The sequence below is a fragment of the Oryza sativa genome, chromosome 9, assembly GCF_034140825.1.
Source record: "Oryza sativa Japonica Group chromosome 9, ASM3414082v1".
Taxonomy (NCBI): Eukaryota; Viridiplantae; Streptophyta; class Magnoliopsida; order Poales; family Poaceae; genus Oryza; species Oryza sativa.
Genome location: NC_089043.1, coordinates 10895007 through 10918303, shown reverse-complemented (window position 1 = coordinate 10918303; position 23297 = coordinate 10895007). Strand labels below are relative to the sequence as shown.

Genomic DNA, 23297 nt, shown 5'->3' with positions numbered 1-23297 from the left:
TATGCAAGATTAGGGTGGAAAATGAGCTTTTTTATATACATGGATTTGGGATGGGAAGGAAAGTAGAACGTTTGTGATTTAAAATAGGATATATACATATTACATATTATAAACGTGAAGTTGGTGGCTGTGTGAAATAAGCATAGTTCAACTGGTTAGATTCCTTGTGGTGAAATCAATCCACCCAGGTTGAAATCCTAGAATTAATATGGGTGCTTAGATTTACGGCTAGTTATTCTTTCAATGGTAAGAAATATTCCCATCGATAGTAAGGTGCTCGTGATAACTTGATCAATCTTAACATATGTTGGCCCGGTCTTTCTGATGTTCTTATGTATATTCAGCGTAAGTGTGTGTTATGAGCGTCTATAAACTGTTTATAGTGTACGTGTTTCTACAAGAAATTGAGCCGCCGGTGGCTGCATGGCCGTTACCAGCTGTGCCCTAGCTCATCTGGCACCAACTATATACTAGTACTGATCATCGAAAGGATCAACATATATATATAATGAGGAAACAGTGGATCGAAAAACTTCTCGAATTAAATTGATAGTCTAAGTACATAGAATTCCTATATTAATGAGCCAAATATTTAGATTAATAGTACTATAATTTATCTGCTCCCCAACTCATGCATGCATTTTGATCTACCGTACAGTTAATGTGTAGTTGATTAAACAAATTGTAAGGGAGTAAACTGTAGTATCAACAGGACAATTGCACCCTTGTCTGCTGGTTACTACTTTCAGTTATCTGTTTGTTAGACTGCTAGTTCCATTTGTGGTGTCGTACAACTGTTACTTGATAGTTAAGTGTAAGCACAAAAATTTAATAGTACAGAAACCACAACTACACGTGCTAAACAGCTGGTAACCGCGATGTCATGACTCATGAAACCTGGACCAAGTTTTGCTCAGAAATTTCAAAGCTGTATAAATGTGTTCATTAATCAATTGAGTCATGAGTGTCGAATTTCAATTCCTATTAATTCCTTCACTTATACAAAGTCATTGGGACTTTATGAAAAGATGGTCTGGTGGTGACGCTACCCTGGGATGACTGCTACTGGTGGTCTTTGCTTTTTCCCTGGTTTGCTATGATTTTGGAATAGAGTTTGCTCCAATTTGAGATAATACAGGTACTAAATTTATTTACAAGGAAAAAAGCCTAGGTGCATACTTTATTTATTTATTTATTTATTTTGGGGGGGGATTTATCAATAATTAATATAAGAGCAATTACATTCGACCAGAATGAGTGCAGAGAAACAGTTTCTCACTTATGGCCAAACCAAAAAACTGACCTATTTTCTAAGCGAGCACTGTTAGCAAGTTCATGGCTAATTTTATTGTAACGTAAACAAACAAGAAACTTTTCATTTGGCCTTTTTTTAAGGTATTATACTATCAAGACAAAGCTAGGTTGCAATAGTTTTTTTCTTATGCTAAGTGAAGATACGACTCCACTATTTAAGTTAAGTTAATGCTTCAGAACAACCGGCTTACATATAAAACTATTAAACTGGAGCCGTGAATATTTAATTAAGAAAATGCAAGATGAGAAGAAATTCCAGTCCTCCGCACATATGTAAATCCAAAGCCAGAATGCCAATAAGTAAATATCGAAAAGACATGTAGTCTACTACTAGCTGCAGTGACCTAAATAGAATTATAGGTGCGAATTTCATATCAATTTAGGTCACTGTAGCCAGCAGTAGAGCACATGTCTTTTCGATATTTACTTAAGTGCGGCCCTATTAAGAGGCTCGTATGTGAAAATCGATTTTTCCATACGGACCACTTAAGGGGCCGCATGCAAAAATAACCATCGATTTTTATAGGCCACTAGTTATGGTCCGTTTGCAAAAATCAATGGGCCTCGTACAGAAAAATCACTTTTGTAGTGTTGGATTGTTTGAGGGGGCTAAGTTCTCAATTTAAATATATTCGTAAGAGCAAATTTTAGATTGGGTTGTTTGAGGGGGCTAAGTTCTCAATTTAAATGATTGCATATATCTAGTTGGATATAGAGACCGGGTAAAACATACTGTTCCCTAAAAATATAAAAAAATATTAGAAAATATCAATTGAACCAAGCCCATCGTGAAAAGAAAAAAAATAACCAAAAAGTAGAAAGGAGTAGCACTTCAATGAAATCTCTTTACTATCTTTTTAAATAAGGTGAATTCAGAACTATTAGGTGTTGGCATTTATAAAAGGAAAAAGTACACCCAAGGTCCCTCAACTTGTCATCGAGATACATAATCGTCCCCCAATCACAAAACTAGATACCGGGTGTTCCTCAACTAACAAAACCGTTTGTTTTAGGTCCATCGGTGGTTTTGACCCCGGTTATATCCGACGTGGCAGCTGAGTCAGCATGGGACCCACATGGGCCCCACATGTCAGGCTGAGTCTTCTTTCTCCCTTCCTCTTCTGTCTCTCACTCTTCTCTTCTTTTCTCTGCGCAAGTGCGATGGTCGCGGCCTACTCCTCCGGTGACCGTTCGAAGAGGTCGGCCACGAGTGGTGCGACGGGGCTGAGGGCGGCGGGCGACGAGGCAGCGACGGCGGCTGTGATGCGTGAGCAAGCCGCCGTGTCGGGGTCGCAATCCACGACCCCGGCAGCATCTCCGCGTCGCCCTCGCCGTTCTCCAGTTGTGTCACCCAGCGCCTGCCCATGACGCCGCGCCGCCCTCGCCGTCCTCGAGCTCTGCCACACCGCGCCGCCGCCGGGGAGGGTAGGAGGGAGGCATGAGGGGAAGAGGGCCCAGAGGAAGCCGGCGGCGGCGAGGTGAAGTCAACCGAGCGCTTGCTAAGGCCGGCAAGCAGGCAACGCGGCGCGCGCGGTGACGCGGGAGAAGGGGAGCAGCGACGACGAGCAACGGGGACGGGGAGCGCGAGGACACAGCCACGTTGTCCATGGTCGATCTGCCGCCCACGTCGTCGTCATCGCCGCCACCGCCGCCGTCCTCCCACCGCTGCCTCCTCTTCACCGTCCTCCTACCGCTTGCAGCCGTCGTCATCCCAACCCACCCTCCCACCTTCCCCGAGGCCCGTCGTCCCGCGCACCATTGACACCACCCTGTTCCCCACCACATTCGTCCAGGCCGACACCGCTGGCGATGGCGAGGAGGGTGGCGCGGTGGGAGGAGTGGTCGGCGACGAGGATAGAGACGGCGGTGAGGAGGAGCGAGGCGCGCGGGGAGTCCGGGTCAAGGCAGGTGGCCTGGCGGGCGTGCTTGCGTGCAGCGCGGACGTGGCCAGCGTCGAGGTCGGCCTCGGCCTAGGAGACGAGGCGCGAGAGCTTGGCGTTGTCGTCCGCAACGGCGGCACGCGAGGGACCGCCTGGCATCGGCGGCACGTGCTGGGTGGTTGCAGGTGTGGGGGCCGCCGCCGCCCTCCTCTCCCGCCTGACCCCTCCGCCACCTCGCCACCGATGCGGTCGCCCCCGCCATCCTCGAATCGCTCCCCTCACCTACCCCCCCCACCCACCCCTACCCCCCGTCCCCCCGGCGGCCACCGCCGCCCCCCACCTCGCCGTCGCCCCCCGGCGGCCGCACGCGCCCGCCAGCCGCCCTGCTGCAAGTGAGCCATGAGCGAGGAGAAAAGAAAGAGGGAGGGGGCGCGGGGGGGGAGGGAGATGATGTGGCAGCCTGACATGTGGGGCCCACGTGGGTCCCACGCTGACTTAGCTGCCACCTCGGACAAAACCGGGGTCAAAACCACCGAGGGACCTAAAGCGAACGGTTTTGTTAATTGAGAGACGCACGGTATCTGGTTTTGCGATTGGAGGACGATTTTGTATCTCAATTACAAGTTGAGGGACCTTGGGTGTACGTTTTGCTTTAAAAACTGCAACACTAGCCAAGAGTTATATCAGAGAGCGGCAAAACTTTGGTTGTCTTGTTTGGGCCCAGCTTGTGCAAATGGAGCCGGGCCGTAGATGGTCTGATGGCCACAGCGCAGGCGGGACGCAAGAGAAAGCTTGATCCCGAAATTCACGATAATATAACATATGTGCAATATATTCAGCCTGCAGGGCTCGACCTTGTCGAACGAAACATTGAAATTTATTCAAACATAGCATGGTTAGATTACGGCCAAGTCCTCGGCACATATATACAAATTTAGAACGGGCACATATATAACACATTATCAGTATCGGTTCTGAAAAAACCATCTCTAACAAACACAACTGTAAAACACCACATCCACCTTGTAAAACACCACATAGAGACCAGCCATATATGTACCGGTCAGCCTAAAACCTTCACTTATGAAGCGTTTTCAACCTTTTGTTAGGATAAAATTAAGACCGGACACGTATAAGCACTCATTGCTACCGATTTACCTAACTTTTTCATACGAACTCACATGAAAATAAACTGTATATGAAATTTGTACAGTTCGATGAGATCTACAACTTACAACTTTTAGTTAATGACTATTTGATTTGAGGTTGTTTGGATATCCGAATTGTATTTATAAGGTCTCGGATCTATTTGGATTTGCGAAATTTTAAAATTTCTAAACTATCTTGGATGAAGACAAAGCCTATATGAAAGTTGAGATCTACAATTTTGTACTACCTCCGTTTTAAGTTATAAGGCTTTCTAGCATTACCCACATTCATATAGATGTTAATAAATCTAGGCACATATGTATATCTAGATTCATTAGCATATATATGAATGTGAGCAATGCTAGAAAGTCTTATAATATGAAATGGAGGAAGTAGTTGACAAAATTTTAATTTCAGCTCATCTATAGTGTTAAATATAGATTATAAGTTCAGACGGTAGCAGTCTTAAAACAACAGCATTTAATTTTATGACAAAAAATGTTTCTAGGTGAGAAGGTGAGGAGGCCTATGGATATAGAGAGAAGTCTTGGGTTCGAACCTTGCTTTGCGCATTCTATGAATACGGGCTGAAAAAATCATGTGATTTTTGGGAAGTGACCTATGGTTATGATAGGTTCCTAATAAAATGGAGAATATTTTTTTGGGGTTTTGTCACACCTACAAAAATAAAAAAAATGCCTACAAAAATAAAAAAAATGGGTGCACAACTGTATGTGCCGATTCGGAGCTGGTTTAGAACTGGTACCAATAACTACCTGATTAGAACCGCTAAATTGGAACCGGCACCAATAAAGGATTTTTACTAGTGAATCATTAGTGGTAGTTAAAAAAATGACACCGATGTCCCACATATCAGTGCCGGTTTTTTAATAAACCGGTACAAAAGTCCACTCGAGCCGAGTTGAAAAAACATCTTCCAAGTTAGTTTACTCAAATCTCTCTGCCTCTCTTTCCCTCCCTGCAAAGCCCACCCTCACTACTACAAAATTATTTTTTTGCGGACGAGGCCCCCTGTAAGCTCTAGGAGAGCCGTAATGGCGTTCGCATGCAATAATCGGTTCTGCGGGATGGGTCAAGGTTCGCTTGCAAAAATCAATTTACGCGTATCGTCATCTTATGAGGACCGTATCCATTGCAAAGGTACATCTTAGACGGCGCGAGGCGGCCACGAGAGAGAGGAGCGGTGCACGGCGGCTAGAGGGAGAGGACCTCGGGGTTGTCGCCGGCAGAGACGCGGTGTTGGCACCGCCCGGGGTAGCCTCTTGAACTGTATATCTTCCTCGCGCGTCTGGTGTATTCATCATCCATGTCGTCGCTGCGAGCTGTCTCCTTTCCCTCCTAGATTCCTACCACCTCGGGTCAGGCTCTACCAAGCTCGCCGGAATGCGGCGAAGAGGAGCGGCGCGGGGTGGCCATGCGGGAAAGGAATGGCGTGGTGACGGAAGAGAGGAGTGGCGTAGCGGCGGGGAGAGGAGAGAGGAGCGGCCACAATCCTTTCCCTCCCAGATCGACACCCCCTCGGCTTTGGCTGCACGAAGTTTGTTGCCTGGTGGGGGAGAGGAGCAGCGCGCAGTGGCTGGTGGGAGAGGAGCAGAGCGTGGCGTGGCAGCGAGACAGGAGCGGCGCACCACGTGGGAGTGGAGCGGCGCGTGGCGGCTGACGAGAGGGAGAGGAGCGACGCGCGGCACCATGGCAGGGGAGAGGAACGGCTACTCTCCTTTCCCTCTTAGATACCTGCCCCTTGCCTCTAGCTTCACCAAGCTCACCGCCCGGTGGGGGAGAGGAGCGGCATGCAGCGCGGCGGCGGAGAGTGAGCAGCGGCACGTTGTGGGGGAGAGGAGGCCACGTGGCAGCCAACGGGAAAGAGGAGCAGGGCGCGGCGCAACAGCGGGGGAAAGGACCTGTCGCTATCCTTTCCCTTCCAGATCCCAGTCCCCTCGACTCTAGATCCACCAAGCTCGTCGACCTCTCCGCCTCCCTCGACAACCCCGTTTCCTCATGTTCCTACCTGTTGCCTCACCGGCCTCCCCACCACTCCCTCTGTGCCATTCGGTGAAGTGTTGACGAGATAGAGGTAGTCTGACATCTTGGCCCAATTAGGATGAGGCATGTGTGGCCCATGTGATCTGTGTGTGTAGGTTTAGTACCACCTTGCTAGTTTAGCACAAGTGAAACCAACTTATAAGATCTCTTTCCTCCAACCATGTCACTCCCGAGTTAACCCCCTTACACGAAGCGATGATGAAAGTGTAAGTGAAGTGGTATGTTTAAGTGGCCAGCCCGTCGGAAGGGCTGGCTACGCGGTTTTGGAGGGAGGGTTAGGTGGAGGAAGTGGGTCCCACTATTTTTAATTTTTTTTTATTTTGACTGACATGTGGGCCCCATAAATTTTGTTTATTTCTTTAGTTTTCCATTTTGCTCCTTTATTTTTTTTCTGGATCAAAGTGTCATGTAGGCGCTACATTGATGGAACGTGGTACGAAGACCTAGTCAAAGAAGCTATGTAAGCACCATGTCAGCTAAAACCTAGAATAATACTGTCGAGAGATCTCATTTGCACTGGTCTTGTAAGTTGAAGGATGGGTTGTGTCTGGTTTTTGAGGTAAGGGTAAGAATCAGACTGGGCGACAAATTGAGGGAGCTAGAATGAACTTACTCTCTTGTTTCCTGTCCATCCTTCTGATCGACCGTATCTGGCCCATGTCCCGCTCAGCCTCTCCATCTCTCCGAGCAGACCTGTCTCTGCTTCAACCCATCTGCAACAGAGGTGGGCTGTTTTGGCACATTTGCAGCGAAGCTGCCAAAGCTTGGTCATTGTTTCCCCTCTTGCCGATATGTGGAACCATCACATGTTAAGGTTTGTCTCCAAAACTCTGGCTGGGAGACCTGCCAACTGTTGATCCCATTGTGTTGCTGCATCCGTGCCGCTTGCTCCGATCCCTTCCTTGCTTTCAAATATTGTAGATTCATTCGCCGCCGTCTTCTCAACATCTCCCCTCTATCATCAGGCGGAAATCGGCAATGAATCACCCCCACTATCCTCACGAAGACCGTGCTTCTATCATGTCTGCAATAGGGGTGTAAGTGGGTCACCCGCGAACAGACTTATAGGTCAAAATAAGCGAGCTCGCGGGTTAGTTTAGCCTATAAGTGAGCTTTCGCGGGTAGCCGCTTGCACACTTAGTTGCACAGCCCCACTTTGTCGCTGCCTCATCTCCTCCAGGTTAATAGAAAGCTTCTTCGTGCCTCTCTCTATTGTCCCCTCCCCCCTCCCCTTCCCCGCAACTCTTCTCATGGAGATCCCGGGCCTAGAACCCAGTCCTCACCCTACAACCCTAACATTGGCACCTGAGCTAAATCCAGCCAAGAATCCTTCGTTGATTGAAGCTTCATTGGGCCGCATCGCTACCACCTTAGTCACCGAAGAATAACAAGGAAACCTGGCTGATAATTGATTGAAGCCGAATGGTTCCAGACTCCAGAGTGTTGCCTTCAGCAAGAACCCAAAGCCACCATCACGTCGGCTGCCTCACGCTGCCGGCCGCCGTTGATTGGAGCGCTTCCGGTCATCATCAACCCCAACACCGGTTTTCACATACACCAGAAGTTTTGGTTGTCACCTCCATTAAGCCGGAGCCCCAGCGGAAGCTACTCATCTCGTTGCGAACCTGAGGAGCAACACTGCTTCGTTGTCACTGACAGACACCAGCCATCATTCGTGAGCTAGTAGTTGAAAGGTCCTCGTTGCTCGCTCATTCCTCTGGTCCTCTTCTTGCTGTCTGCTACCATGCAGTGTTGTCGCACAGATGACCAGGTTACCTGTTGACTATTGCGAGCCATCTGACTTGGCTGCCACATAGCATTGTGATCTAAGCGCCATGCACACATTCTTGTCCTCTGTGGTGTCTCGTGCGGCGTGCAAGATGGGATGTCAACTCCGCCGACCGATCTATTTCCTTTGATCTAGACAATTGGTTTCCTCAGTGGAGTTCATCCACACTTAACCTCTCTTTATCAGTCAGTGGTGCATTACCACTGCTAATGCCATAAATCTTCCCGCCCACCCAGAGAGCTTCGAGGTGAAAAAAATTAGAACTGGCACGAATATACCATTAATTATGCCGGTGCTATATAAGAATGGACTAGCTATCACTGCCACTCCGCTTTTGAGGTACTGACACAGTAATTGGCAATGATGAGCACCGGCATAGATTTGCACTTTTTATTTACCAGTGCATATATTCCTCTATTATCTACTCCTGCGCTCCCTCTACTCCTATGGCACACAACTCCTCAACTGCGATGCGTATTGCAAGTGTACAATTACTAGTACTACCATTAACTTCCAGTACTCTCTAAAGGAAAATGTGAATCCACTCATTGAGATATTATTATGTTATTTTGTTTAATCTTTTTGGGGGTTTCCTCTAAATTTAATTTTTTTCGCCTGACGCCCTCTATATAAATAAAATCTTTGCATGCACACTTGAATGGAAGCCGTTTGTATGGCTAGACACATTGTCGATTTTTATGATCGGCAATGTAATTTATGGGGTGCAAAAGATCAAGGAGAGATGGTGACACAGATTTATACCGGTTTAAGCTCTCAAGTGAGGCAAGACCCTAATTCAATTAGCATAGATTGGATCTATGTCGAGGTCTGCGCAAATCAGCAATGGTGTGGCCGATTGTGTGTCAATGAAAGAGTGTGTGAAGGTTCCTCTATTTCACAATGTAAGTCATTCTAGCATTTCCTATATTTATATTGAAGATTCATTAACATCAATATGAATATGGGAAATGCTAAAATGACTTACATTGTGAAACGGAGGGAGTATGAGTTTGCTATCTCCTAATTGCATTTGCCGTGCACTCAGCATAATATATAATTTTCACGGACAAGTTTAAATTCCACTGTAGCGGGTAGTGGTTTTGGAGAAACCAGTGGCTGTTCTCACTACTGAGCACCTCAATAGGTTGCATACGGATCATAAGTATCCGCGTCTAGAAAGATGGTCCCCCCTATTTTCACATATGTCTCCTTAAGAGACCTGCACGCAAAATTTTTTTTTGCAGATGGCCCTCTTAAGCAGCCGCACGAAAAAATATATTTTCCCAGGCGGGCCTCTTAAAGGTCCGCCCAGAAGTCAAGCCTCCTCTTTCATTGTTTTAACGCTTCAAAATTTTCAACTCGTCCCCTCTCTCTCTCTCCTTACCTCATTCTTATCTCCTCCCTTTCCTCCTCATACTCCTCTCTCTCTCTCTCAAACTCTCTTTCGGCATGGGCGAGTGGTGGTGACCGATGGAAGCGTGGCGAGCTGACAAGGGGTGACGGTGGCAGAGGCCAGCAGGAATGCGGCGAAGGCGATGAGGGGCGACAGCGGCAGCGGCGGCCATCCCCCGCCCGGATCCGCGTGGATCCAGCACGGTGGCAGGATGAGCACGGCGGCGGCGGTGGGCGAGTGGCGACGGCCGTGCCCTGCGCAGATCCAGTGGAGGTGGCCATCCCCCACCCAGACCACGCGATGGCGGCCGTCCCCTGCCCGAATCCATGCATATCCGGCAGTGGTGGCGTGAGGAGCACAACCGCGGTGGCGATTTTTGTGGTTTTATTTTTTTCTGGATTTTTGTTTTCGCGTGCGGACGAACTAAGCACCTGCACGCAAAAAACCGATTTTCTTGTGCGGGTGCACCACCCGCATGGAAAAATTAGATTTTCGTAGACCCTTCCGGGTAGACGAGCCGGAGGTCCGCACGCGAAAACGACTTTTGGCCCGTCTGGACAAATTACTTTTGTACTAGTGTCTCGCCACTAGTTTAACAAAATACTGACGCTAGACGGGCAATAACCCATGGTCTAGAGTCTAGACAGTCTAGGCGCAAGTCTAGACGGTCTGTACGATATATTGTACAACATACAACAGGCATATTTTTTTGACGATTATATAGGTAGACTTAACATCTTTCATAAAATATCGGAGAAGTAGCGATGCTGGTATAAGAGAAACAACCGGCGTAGTCATGGGCCTGAGGGAGGATGGAGAACTAGCGACGCTAGGATGAGGGAAGCTACTGGTGTAGTCATGGGCCAGAGGGAGGTGGGAGGAAAGTCCACGATGACAACTAGCTGAGGAGAGACGGCGTGACTTCGTGAGAACGACATGTCTAAGAATAGTGGAGAAGGGTTTTAGCTGGGGTTAAAACCCTTAGCTATATAGTCCTTGGGAGGGCCACCAGGTTTCTCCTGACATACCAACAGTGCATTGGTTCATTACCTAGACTATGATCTAGATAACAATTTTATGGTCAACACTTGTTTTTATGTTGTCTAATTGCCAGGCTTACACGATTTAAACCAATATTTGACCGATTAGATGATCAAACGGTCTAATTCACCAGTTTAGGCCCTAAACTGGACGATAACCCATGGTATAACGTCTTGATCTTGTCTAGATCGTCAAGACGATGGCCTAAATACTTCCTCCATCCTTTAAAAAAACCAAATTTTATCTATCTATCTGGATATAGACTATTTATCAGAAGTGGTTTTTCGGGACAAAGGGTGTACAAATTAAGTGGTATATATATATTGTGCGAACGCATCCCATATTGCATTTTTGGTAGCGGCAATGAAGAAAGTAGCTTTAAACGGTATATATATAGTGTGAACGCGTCCCATAATACTTTTTTGGCAACAACAATAAACTCTTGTTTTCTTGTGCTGGATACACCCACACGTGTAAAGAGTTTCCCACTTTATTATTTGACATTTAGCTATTTTCTAATTAAAGCTTTTACAGTCTTTCTGGAACAACCTGTTCAGTGCTCACCACAGTAAATGCTAGCCATTTTCAGCAGCACTACTTCAATGTCACCAACGGGCACATTCTGTCTTCACCACAGTAAATGCTTGCCATTTGCTGCTCAGATATAGATATATATGAACGTGCTCAGATATATAGATATATATATATATATATATATATATATATATATATATATATTCTCCTGGATCTACCCCTAGTTGAATCTTCTCTTCTTCTCCAAATCATCTCTTCTCTCTCCCCTTCTCTTCTTGTTTCCTGCTTCTATAGACCTAGCTAGGGCAGCCATGGAGGGGAAACGATCAGGTCTTCCATCTTCTACTGGTGGCAAAGGCAAGGGTGTTGCAGTAGTAGGAGCTAACGCGTGGTATTCAGATGATGGCTCTGATGGAAGCAAGAGTAGCAGTGAGAGTGAGAGAACTGTCACCGATGATTATTTCGGAATATTTGTGCATCCTGGTCATGGTGATCAGGAGGTGGATTCTCGTAAGGCTAATCGCCATGAAGCAGATCATTCAGAAACCGATAGCGAGAGAACTGGAAGTGCTGGCTTAGGGAAGATCGCAAATAGTGCTGGCAATTCTCACCATTTCTCAGATGTAGATTCTGGGTTGAGCCCAGAAGGAAAAAGACAGAAAAGTGCAAGGTTTCAACCTGAGGTTCGTGAATTCCTATCATATCCTTATTTTTTTTGTGTGTGTCCATGATCTTTTTATAGTTCATCAAACTAAAATAATTGCAATCCATTAGTTTTGATGAGAATAACAAACAAATGGTGCTTTATCTAAGTTATTCTCTCCATCCAGCTCAATGTGATCTCCTGCGAAATAAGCAACTCTAATCTATTAATTTTGATCTCACTTTTTCTCTAAAACTAACACGACATGATTATGCTCCATGGCTTTTTTTTACTTCCCTGATTATTTATGTTAAATTGTCCTGCAATCTGACATGTATTTCAACATCTTTATTACATATGTAAATATAAAAAAGATACAATCGTTGAAATTTCTAGAGAATCATATGCACTCAAGTGTAGACCAGCACAGTGATGTTTGAGCCATATATTTCCTATGACATGAATTAATTTAAATCATTCACGAAACCTTGTAATGAAGGACGGTTGATGATTCTCAATGGTTATATACTTTCAGAGGATTCTAAGTGGTGGCAATAGTTATGGAGCAAATAGTGGTCACCAGCGAGATGCAAACTCTGGGATGTTTTTGTTGTCCTCAGAGAAAACACAAGCGAAAACAAATAAGGATATTCCTGAATCATGGAAGGTTCATCCCAGAAAACATGAGGTTGATCCAGATGGCTGGGTCGTCGAGATCCATCTTCGAAATGATCAAAAAACCAAGGACAAGGTTTGTGAATTCATGTTATATGTTGATCGATTATATTTGTTCCATGAATTTTCATAATTGATTAAATTAAAGAGTTACATGTATTCTTTCCCAATTTTATGAGTATATCATGAAAGCAGTTTTTTTTAATATGTGCTTCGTTAGGGTGGATATCATTATTTTAGGGAAAGATAACCAGCCCTATCATAAATATAACAAGTAATACATATGATTCTATATCTTACCAGCATCAACATTTCTGTAAGTACTTGTGATTGTACACATGAAATAGAAATCTTAGAGATCGGCTGAAAATGATAAAATGTACAAGAGATTTTGACATAAAAGTCTCCGTTGGGTGTTATATGTTTACCCTAAACGAATAATAATCGAAAAATAAGCTATATATATATTATTTATTTCTTTGTGTTAAACCAAACATGTGTACTCTTCTAAAACATTTATACTTTGTATATCTAGAATATAAAACATGAAACTTGGAATAGTTCAAATCCAAACAGGTTTAGTGTTTAAACACCTCTTGGTTGTGAGTATTACCCACATTCAGTAGTTCATTAAATCTGAAGGTTAAGTTTTATCTTGTCTAGCAAAAACACTTCTTATGCTACAGTTGAATCATGGTAATTAACAACTTGCATTGATAGCATATATCTGGTGCCATATGATCACATATGGCCAATATATTACATTGAACCATGGGAATGCATAGTTCTTTACCTAGTAATAACTTGTGGCAGGATTGAGTGGTTTGTAAAATTTCATTCCTTTTTAAAACATATTCTTGTTTATATGACATGATAATTTGTGTGGAGTGAAAAAAGTGTTATATCACTTATGGAGTGTTCACAATCTGTGTTATAATGCTCAATGAAAACATAGGACTCATTTTAGGAAAAGTAATCTGTACAAAACCAAACTATTTTATGATAGCTACCTTTAGTATAATTGGCATACAGATAATATATTTGACTTTATTTATTTTTCATATAATCACTATCAAAACAAAGTATGTTGCCCATCAATAATATATCTTCTTGCTAATTCATTAATCTCACTTATCAGTTCTATCAATATGAAAAGCGAGAACATCACAAATTTAATTTGGATCAAAACCTCTATACTGTGAATCATTAATTGCACCTAGCTTTGGGTGCCTAGCTAGGGTCATACATGTGATGCAATGGCAATATAAGTTTTTCCCTCCCATCCCCTTCCAATCAAAGAAAAAAGAAAACAAAATGCAGATTGGATATTGCTGAAATATACTTGCTTATACTAAATTTATTTTGTTGTTCGTATGTTAAGTGAAATTGAACTTTTTCTTACTTCGCAGTATTACCGCCACAAGGATTACAATCATAAATTTCGCTCAAAGCCTGAAGTTAAATCTTTTCTAGATACTGGAAAGGTTATAATCCGTAAAGTTCCATGTATTCTACAGAAGGTGCCCTACTACAACAGAGTTGATTTCAAATATTGTATTCTACATAATTTCTCTTTCCAAATTTGATACTGATTCTCATACATTGTGTCTGTACAGAGATCTGCTGATGCAAGTGTTCCTAGCAGGGGTAAGATATCATCAATCTGTGCAGCTTGGAATTAATAACTCCATAGGAATACCATTTCATTTTTACTAATAATTGACTTTGGCAAATATGAATTTTGTTTTAGATGAATTATATACGGGTAGACCTGCAGTATGATTAAAATATATATTTGATTGAACTGAATCAGTAATACTGACAGAAACAATAAATAGAAAAAATATATATAACAATATTTATTTATATATATCTACATTTGTAACAATCATGATATTTTAGATTATGCTCATCTTGCTAGCTTGTATATATTTTCTAAAATTTCGTAACTGCATGCTATGGAGAAACGTTACTCACTGAATCGGACTGCTATGACATGCGCACACAGGTCGCGGTCGTGGTAGACCTCGTACAACAAGGACGATGGCTCTAAATTCAGGTAATTAATGTGCTTTTCATAACAGAATCGCATTGTTGTTTTTTTTAAAAATATTTACTACTCATTGTTAGCTCTGGATGATGAATCAGAATGATATATATGCTATATATATTTTCATTTTATTCCATGAAACTTGGGTAATATAAAATGTGCCCCAAAGTGAAATTTCACTCTTTAAACAAATACAAGATGAAACTTTTTTTAACCAGCTGCAAGTGGTTGAAAGAGTATGTGGGTCCGCCGCAGACACTGGTGGAGAAATCGTTTGTAGTCCCGGTTGTCCAACCGGGACTACGAATCCAGGACTACGAATCCGGGACTAAAGATAGCTATCTTTAGTTCCGGTGGACTAAAGATCGATTTTTAGTCCCGGTTCATGTTACCAACCGGGACTAAAAATCGGTCATCCACGTGGCCGGCCAAACCATCTTTAGTCCCGGTTTGTGTTACCAACCGGGACTAAAGATCGGTGCACCATTTTTTTTATTTGCATGGCCCTGTTTGTTGCATGGTTGATTATATATATATATATATATATATATATATATATATATATATATATATATATATATATATATATATATATATATATATATATATATATATATATATACGTACGTATATATACGTATATATACTCTATATATATATATATATGTATATATACGTATATATATATATATGTGTATATACGTATATATATATATCTATATATACATATATATGTATATATACATATATATATATATGTATATATACATATATATGTATATATATATACATACATATGTAACAATACATATGTATAATTACACACACATATGTATAATTTAAAGCACTTAACATTTTATGTGCATATATGTTACCAAAATATATATTAACACTAAAGTAAATGTGTACATATATAAATATATATATACATGCATATATAGTACAATTCATTTGCTCAGTAGTTATAGCTATGACTTCGACGGCGGCGTTATATCAGAAGAGGAAGGACCGACGTTATGAATTGTCGATCCGTCGTAGTAGAATTCACCATCGAGATTAAGAACTTCTTCGTTGATGAATCCCATCAGTTGTTCTTGAACAGCCGTGATAAAATCCTTTTGTGGGAGATTATCACTCATGTGAATACGCTATCATTCGAAAAATAATGACGTATCAGTATATAAAATTAATAAACAACTTAACAAATCGATACGCAATGAAATTTTGAATGGTTTATGTATACGTACATCGAGCTCTCGTGTTGTGCATATTTGGTTTGATAGGCAGTGGGCATACTCGCATACGTACTAGCCGCATCAGTTAGTTCCCTGATCCTGCTTTGCACACTACATGAGAAACGATGAGAGATTTAATATACTCTTTATATTAACTATAATTAGAGATTCAATTCAATATAATTTTGGATCATGCATGTACTCACTGGAAAATGAAACCTCCGTCCAAGTTTTTCTTTCCAAGTCCCGCAGACCAATTGACGGAACAGATCCCAAGCCCTACATTTGCAGTTGCAAGCTATGATTAATTAATTATTACCTGAGATCAACATAATAGCAATAGATTCCCCGCGACTTTGGAATAGATGGCATTATATTACCCGTGTTCGTTAACGTTTCGTTCGCGTTCGTTAACTTTTCGTTCACGTTCGTTAAGCGTTCGTTCAAGGTTGTCCACGTATCGTTCAAGTTCGTTCACGTTCGGTCACGTTTCAATCACATTCGTTCACGTTTGGCAATGTTGGGCGCACGCGGCAGTGGCGTGGCGGCGCGGCGGCGGCGTCGGGGCGCCGTGGGCTGGCCCGGCGGCGGCGTGGGGGCCCGGTGTGGGGGCCAGATGGTCCCCTCGCCAGGAAGACCAGTTGTTGGTTAATCGTCTCGTTACCCATGAGATGTTGTCGCCGCCACGTGGAGAAAGTATCAATGTGATGCCGTGTAATCCATGCATCGGACTTACCGATGTTTCTGGCACGAACTAGAGCCTAGTGCTCCTCGATGTAGGGAGCCACCAATGAAGATTGTTGCAGAACCGTGAAATGGGCTTTACGGAATAAATTGTTGTCTACCATCATTATTGCTTTCCTTCCGAGAGTCCCCTTTCTCCGTAGTCTCCCTTCATGGCGTGATTCAGGTACCCCGATTAGGCGAAGGTCTTCGATAAATTCTACGCAGAATTCAATGACCTCCTCTGTTCCATACCCCTTGGCGATGCTTGCCTTTGGACGAGAACAGTTACGAATATACTTCTTCAGAATGCCTATGTACCTCTCGAAAGGAAACATGTTGTGTAGGTACACAGGACCGAGAATACCGATCTCTTTGACAAGGTGACAAAGCAGATGCGTCATTATATTGAAAAATGAAGGTGGAAATATCAACTCAAAGCTGACAAGACATTGCACTACATCATTCTGCAGGGCTTCTAATCTATCAGGATCGATGACCTTCTGTGAAATTGCGTTCATGAAAGCACATAGCTTTGTTATTGTTGCCCGGACATTGTCTGGGAGGATACCCCTTATTAGAACTGGTAGCAGTTGTGTCATCAACACGTGACAGTCAAGAGACTTTAGATTTGTGAACTTCTTCTCCTTCATGCTTATTATTCGTTTTATATTCATGGAGTATCCAGACGGTACCTTGAAGCTCTCCAAGCATGCAAACATACTTTCCTTCTCTGCCTTGCTAAGAGTGTAGCTGGCTAGACTCAAGTAATGGCTTCCTTTCTCCTTTGGTTCCGGATGAAGGTCACCGCATTGTTCCATATGCTTCAGATCATTACATGCTTCCAGTGTATCTTTCGACTTTCCATATACACCTAGGAAGCCAAGAAGGTTTACGCAAAGGTTCTTAGTGAGGTGCATCACGTCCATTGCGTGGCGGACGTCCAAGAATTCCTAATAGGGTAACTACCAAAATATAGAGTTCTTTTTCCACATCGCCGCGTGACCATCTTCGCTCTCTATAGGCTGGTTGCCAGGCCCCTTTCTAAACACTACTTTAAGATCTTTAACCATAGCAAACACTGTTTTCCCGCTGCGATGTTTAGGCTTCGTACGGTGGTCCGCCTTATGTTCAAAGTGCTTGCCTTTCTTCCGTACCGGGTGGTTTGCTGTAAGGAATCGACGATGACCCATGTACACAACCTTCCTACAGTGCTTAAGATATGTACTTTCTGTTTCATCCATACAGTGAGTGCAAGCCTTGTACCCCTTGTTGGACTGCCCGGATAGGTTGCTAAGTGCAGGCCAATCGTTGATGGTTACGAACAGCAGCGCTCGTAGGTTAAACTCCTCTTGTTTGTCCTCGTCCCACACGGGGACACCTTCCTTCTTCCACAACAGTTTAAGATCTTCGACCAGTGGTCTTAGGTACACATCGATGTCGTTAACAGGTTGCTTGGGGCCTTGAATTATAATCGGTATCATTATGTACTTCCTCTTCATGCATAACCACGGGGGGAGGTTGTAGATACACATCGTAACGGGCCAAGTGCTATGGCCACTGCTCATCTCTCCAAAAGGATTCATGCCATCCGTACTTAAACCAAACCGTATGTTTCGTGCATCCTTTCCAAAGTCTTTAAATTTTCTGTCGATGTTTCGCCACTGCGAACCATCGGCGGGGTGTCTCAGCATCCCGTCCTGTTAACGCTTTTCAGTGTGCCATCGCATCATTCTAGCATTTCCCTTGTTCCTGAACAAACACCTTAGCCGTGGTATTATAGGGAAATACCACATCACCTTAGCAGGAATTCACTTCTTCGTTAGCTGCCCGTCAACTTCTCCTGGATCATCTCGTCTAATCTTGTATCGTAGTGCTTTGCAAACAGGGCATGCTTCTAGGTTCTCGTACTAGTCACCGCGATATAGGATACAATCATTCGGACATGCGTGAATCTTTTGAACTTCCAGTCCTAGAGGGCAGACTATCTTCTTAGCCTCATACGTTGTCTCGGGCAATTTGTTTCCCTCCGGAAGAATGTTCTTGACGAGTTTCAATAAATCGCCAAATGCCTTGTCACTAACACCATTTTTTGCCTTCCATTGCAAGAACTCCAGAGTGGTATCCAACTTTTTGTGCCCCTGCTCGCAACCTGGGTACAACGATGTTCTGTGGTCTTCTAACATCTTGTCTAATTTATGGGCCCCCTTTTCACTTTCGCAGTCCTCCTTGGCGTCCTGCAACATCTGACCAAGATCATCCGCAACGTCGTTACCATCAGCATCCCTTTCCGCCTCGCCCGTTTGATTTCCTTCAAATCCAGCGTACTGAGCAAAGTCCGGAATATTGTCGTCTTCCACTTCATCTTCTTCCATTTCAACCCCTTGCTCTCCGTGGGATGTCCAACAATTATAGCTTGACATGAACCTCGACTCAAACAAGTGGAAATGAATAGTCCTGGATGCAGAATACTCCTTCTAATTCTTACACTTATTGCATGGACAACAAATAAAACCGTTTTGCCTGTTAGCTTTGGCCACTCTCAAAAAATAATGCACGCCGTCAATAAACTCTTTGGACCGCCGGTCAGCGTACATCCATTGCCGATCCATCTACATGACATGAAAAAAAATCGTACATAAATAATTATTTGTACAATAATGACAGTCATACAATAATTATAAAATAATTACATACTCTTTCAACAGTCACACAATAATGACATATCATTATTCATACAAAAATTATGAAATATTACACCAAATAATTCTTATTTACTATTTATAAAGTTTTAAACTAATATTAATGTGTTGTAATTATTTTAATTTTTCATTTTAGTTTGTTTTCTATTATTCAAGATTAACTTTCACTATATTTTCCTTCTCAACTATTTTATAAAACCTTCTTTAGCAAATAAACTAAATTTCTATATATTTTTTCTTCCCCACACTAATTTTCTCTCTCATCAACTAACAACAAAATTTTGGAGACAAAAAAGTGTGCAAAACATAGCTCCAAATGTCATACGACAAAAAAACATTGGAGGATGAAGTTGCTAACCTTTTAGGCACCTCCGATTTGTATATAATCACAAAAAAAAATTCACTATAAATTTTGGCATGACCTCCCCTCCTTTTTGAAGAAATTTTGAAGCTTGCTCGGGCTGGAGGAGGAAGAAGATATATATATAGGGGTGGGACTTTAGTCCCGGTTGGTGTTATGAACCGGAGCTAAAGATCGCCGGGATCACCAACCGGGACTAAAGTTACGATCTTTAGTCTCGGTTGCAGTTACCAACTGGGACTAAAGATCCCGAGGGGGCCTGCCAAGACCTGACAGCATTTGAACCGGGACAAAAGATGATCTTTAGTCCCGGTTGGTGTTACCAACCGGGACAAAATATCAAATATGCCCGTTACCCTTTTTAATCGGGACTAAAGATCATCTTTAGTCCCGGTTTTGGTTGCAATCGGGACTATTGTGGAATTAGGCCGACCGACGAAAGATGGTTTCTCCACCAGTGAGATCTCACATCACTAGGATGGCTTTTATTTTCCTGTGTTGAGCTATGTCTAATCTCGTTTAAGCTTGTGTTTGGTCCACCTGTGAGTGGTTGCACTGGCAACTAATTCTGAAAAGATCAGTGTTCTATCTTTGAGACATGTGTGCTTCTTTAATTATTAATGTTTGCGATAAAGAACATTCTGTTGGCAAACTACAATTTATTAGATCTATATATATTGCTATATATTTGATTGTTGCACTGTTTCATTTGAAAATATTGCAGATCTATATAGTTTGTTTCAGAAAAGATATACATTCTTGTTCACTAATTAATTAAATATGCTTGTTTCATTTTTACACAGGTTCTGGTACGTCTGCCTCTGGAGGGAAAGGTCCAGAATCCCCCTTACAGCTTCCGCATGGTTTTGTGTAGTCAATGTGACTACTCGAAGATGCATCTTTAGAAAAGGCATTGATGTGCTCCCTAGATCATATGTTTGGGCTCTATATTTTTGCTTTAAAAACTAATTCATAATCACAAAGTATCCATGGTATTCTTAAGAAGTTAAGAAGTTAAGATTTCCCTGGACATTTCAGTCATTTGCTTCTGTGACAAGTTTGGTACTTCGTGGAAGAAATACTTTTTTTTTAATTTCTCTTATGAAAATTATGGAGTTCAGTATTTCGACATAATTAATAGTGTTGATTCTATGGGATTGATGCATGTGCTAACTAGTGACACATATGCTTTTAGTTATAATAATTAATTAACATCTAACACTACTACACTAAAAATTTTCATGGACACTAGACTAGTGTGTTTCTAGGCGGCCCATAAGTGCAACCGCACAGAAAAATGAAAAAGGGGCATCAGAACGTCGCCCGCACAGGAAAATCTACTTTCGTGTGCATGCCACATAACAGGCCCGCACGTGAAAGTAAGCCTATTTTCGCCTGCGGGCCTGTTAAGTGGCCCGCACACAAATATAGCCCACCCCACACGCTCACCCTTATCCTCTCCCCACGCGCTCGCCTTATTCTCTCCCCCCGCGCTCGCCCTCCCAACCACCTCTCCATCCATCTCCCTCTCCCTCTCCCTCTCTCTATCCTCCTCCCCATCCCCTCTCCCTCCTCGGCGAAGCCGGCGCCCTCGGTAAGCGAGGCGGAGGCGGCGGCATCCGTGGCAGCGGCGGTGGCGGCACGGCACCAGCGACGATGGCGCGGCGGGGGAGGCGGGGGATCCGGCTGGCGTCGGCCGTTCCCGCACGGATCCGGCGGCGGCGGCCGTCTCCGCATGGGTCCGGCGGCCGGCCGCCCTCCCCCCGCCACGGATCCAGTGCGGGAACCGGCTGCCCTCCCCTCCTCTCCCCTCCCCGGCGGCGACGGGAGCGCGCGGGCGGCGGATCCGACAGGCGGGGGGGTGACGACAGGCGGCCGTGGCTCCTCCCCTCCCCAGCGGCGACGGGAGCGCACGGGCTGCGGATCCGGCGGGTGGGCGGCCGATGACTGGTGGTCGCGGCTCCTCCCCTCCCCGGCGGTGACGGGAGCGCACGGGCGGCGGATCCGGCCGGCGGGCGGTTGACGACGGGCGGCCACAGCTCCTCCCCTCCCCTCCCTGGCAGCGACGAGAGCGTGCGGGCGGCGGATCCGGCGGGCGGGCTGGTGACGACGGGCGGCCCGCGGCCGTCCCCGCACGGATCCGGCTGCTGGCCGCCCTCCCCCCGTGACGGATCCGACGTGGGAGGCCGGCGGGAGGCGATGTCGCCGCCACCGCCGACGGCGACGAGGCGGGAGCAGCGACGCCGCCGCCGACGACAACGAGGTGGGAGCCGCGGCGATGACCCGATCTAGGGTTTTCTTTTTTTTTTGAAATTTTATTTTTTTTGGTTTTTTGTTTTTCCGTGCGGACGTCATAAGCAACCGCACGCGAAAATCTGTTTTTCGCATGCGGGTGCGCCACCCGCACACGAAAATCATGATTTTCCCAGACGATTTGTTCCAGACGGGCCGAAGCTGTGCACGCAAAAATCCGATTGACCGCCTGGGAAAACGCTTTGTAGCCGACCTATACAAAAAGTTAGGTTTTGTCAAAACAAACAAATTGTTTAGTTAGAATTTCTTGCTGCAAACACCAACTTAAACTTGTCACTATGGCAAGCTTAGGGTTTCGATAGTTTTTTGTATGTCCCAAATTTGTTAGTAATGGTAGCCATTGCTGGACGCAAAGTATATATATTATAACTGACTTTTGAAGAGCACTCAGAGTGACTAAATCTCTGGCCTGCAATGTGTGGTCCGTTATTTATATGTTGTGTATTTTCTTTAATTTGTTCTACTGTACTACCACAAGACAGGCCTATTGTAACAGATATCTGTAACACGTTAAGAACTGTGTAACGATAGATAGCACAGTACATGATATGTGCTATACCAGGACACGTTTGTAACACGTTTAGTCAGAGAGCTGCATAACGGTACTTCAAGGACACAAAAATATGCGCTACAAAGAATGTGTTGCAGATATGTAGTACCAATAAGAAATAATAAAGATTAGAGAATATCTTTATTAAAACCATCAACAATGCAAGTGAAAAAATTCTCATGGCCAAGATATATTTACTCCATGTTGCAAGCTTTTACATAAACTTGCAATTCATTATAAACACAAGAAATCTAACAATGAGAAGTTTTGACACTTAATTAGTATCTAGGCACTTGAAATTCATGACACACCAAAACAAATAAAACAAGGTTAAAAAACTAAATAAATTTAAAAAATCTTTTTTTTACAAATAATGATTATTTGAGAAATAAACCTAAGTCGTCCAATTGAAGGCAGCACAAAATGTGCACATATTGGAAAAAAGAAAATGAATTCTAAGCCTAGATTTATGAAATATATGACATATTCCTTCCATTTTTATCAATTTCTAGATGTATAGAATAATTGCCGTACAAATCTGCACATAAAGAAAAGTAACACTATAGCTTGTATATTCTACTCCCTCCATCGAAATATATAAGCATTTGTTTTACTTGAACACAACCTTTGAGATGCTATTTTGACCAACAATATCTATACAAATAAGATATTTTAAATAAAAATAGTTGCATATTTTGATAGTTTGTTCAATGGTAAATCCAGTAACATCAATTTTACATGATTGATCTTTTTATTTTTTTTGCTATTAATAGTCAAAGTTATAAATGTTTGACTTGATATTATGCTAAAAATACTTATATTTTAGCGTGGAGGGAATAGTACATGCTCCCTCCATCCGATAAAAAACCAACCTAGTACCA

General features: G+C 43.5%; 1 protein-coding gene and 1 pseudogene across 1 annotated transcript; both read left to right on the top strand.

Moving 5' to 3' along the window:
* Positions 1-11391: 11391 nt before the first annotated feature.
* LOC136351932 (uncharacterized) lies at positions 11392-20677 on the top strand. The gene is made up of 6 exons (XM_066304393.1): positions 11392-11847; positions 12343-12558; positions 13892-14002; positions 14099-14129; positions 14491-14541; positions 20357-20677. The coding sequence occupies exons 1-6, from the start codon at positions 11476-11478 to the stop codon at positions 20425-20427; spliced, it is 852 nt and encodes a 283-aa protein (XP_066160490.1). The 5' UTR covers positions 11392-11475; the 3' UTR covers positions 20428-20677.
* A 173-nt stretch (positions 20678-20850) lies between these two features.
* LOC136351677 (uncharacterized) lies at positions 20851-22143 on the top strand (annotated as a pseudogene).
* The last annotated feature ends 1154 nt before the right edge of the window (positions 22144-23297 follow it).

Excerpts from the sequence above, each read along its gene's own strand:
- LOC136351932 (XM_066304393.1), top strand. The coding sequence starts at position 11,476 with ATGGAGGGGAAACGATCAGGTCTTCCATCTTCTACTGGTGGCAAAGGC. Across the intron at positions 14,003-14,098 it reads TTCCATGTATTCTACAGAAG|AGATCTGCTGATGCAAGTGT; the intron begins GTGCCCTACTAC and ends GTGTCTGTACAG. Across the intron at positions 14,130-14,490 it reads TGCAAGTGTTCCTAGCAGGG|GTCGCGGTCGTGGTAGACCT; the intron begins GTAAGATATCAT and ends ATGCGCACACAG.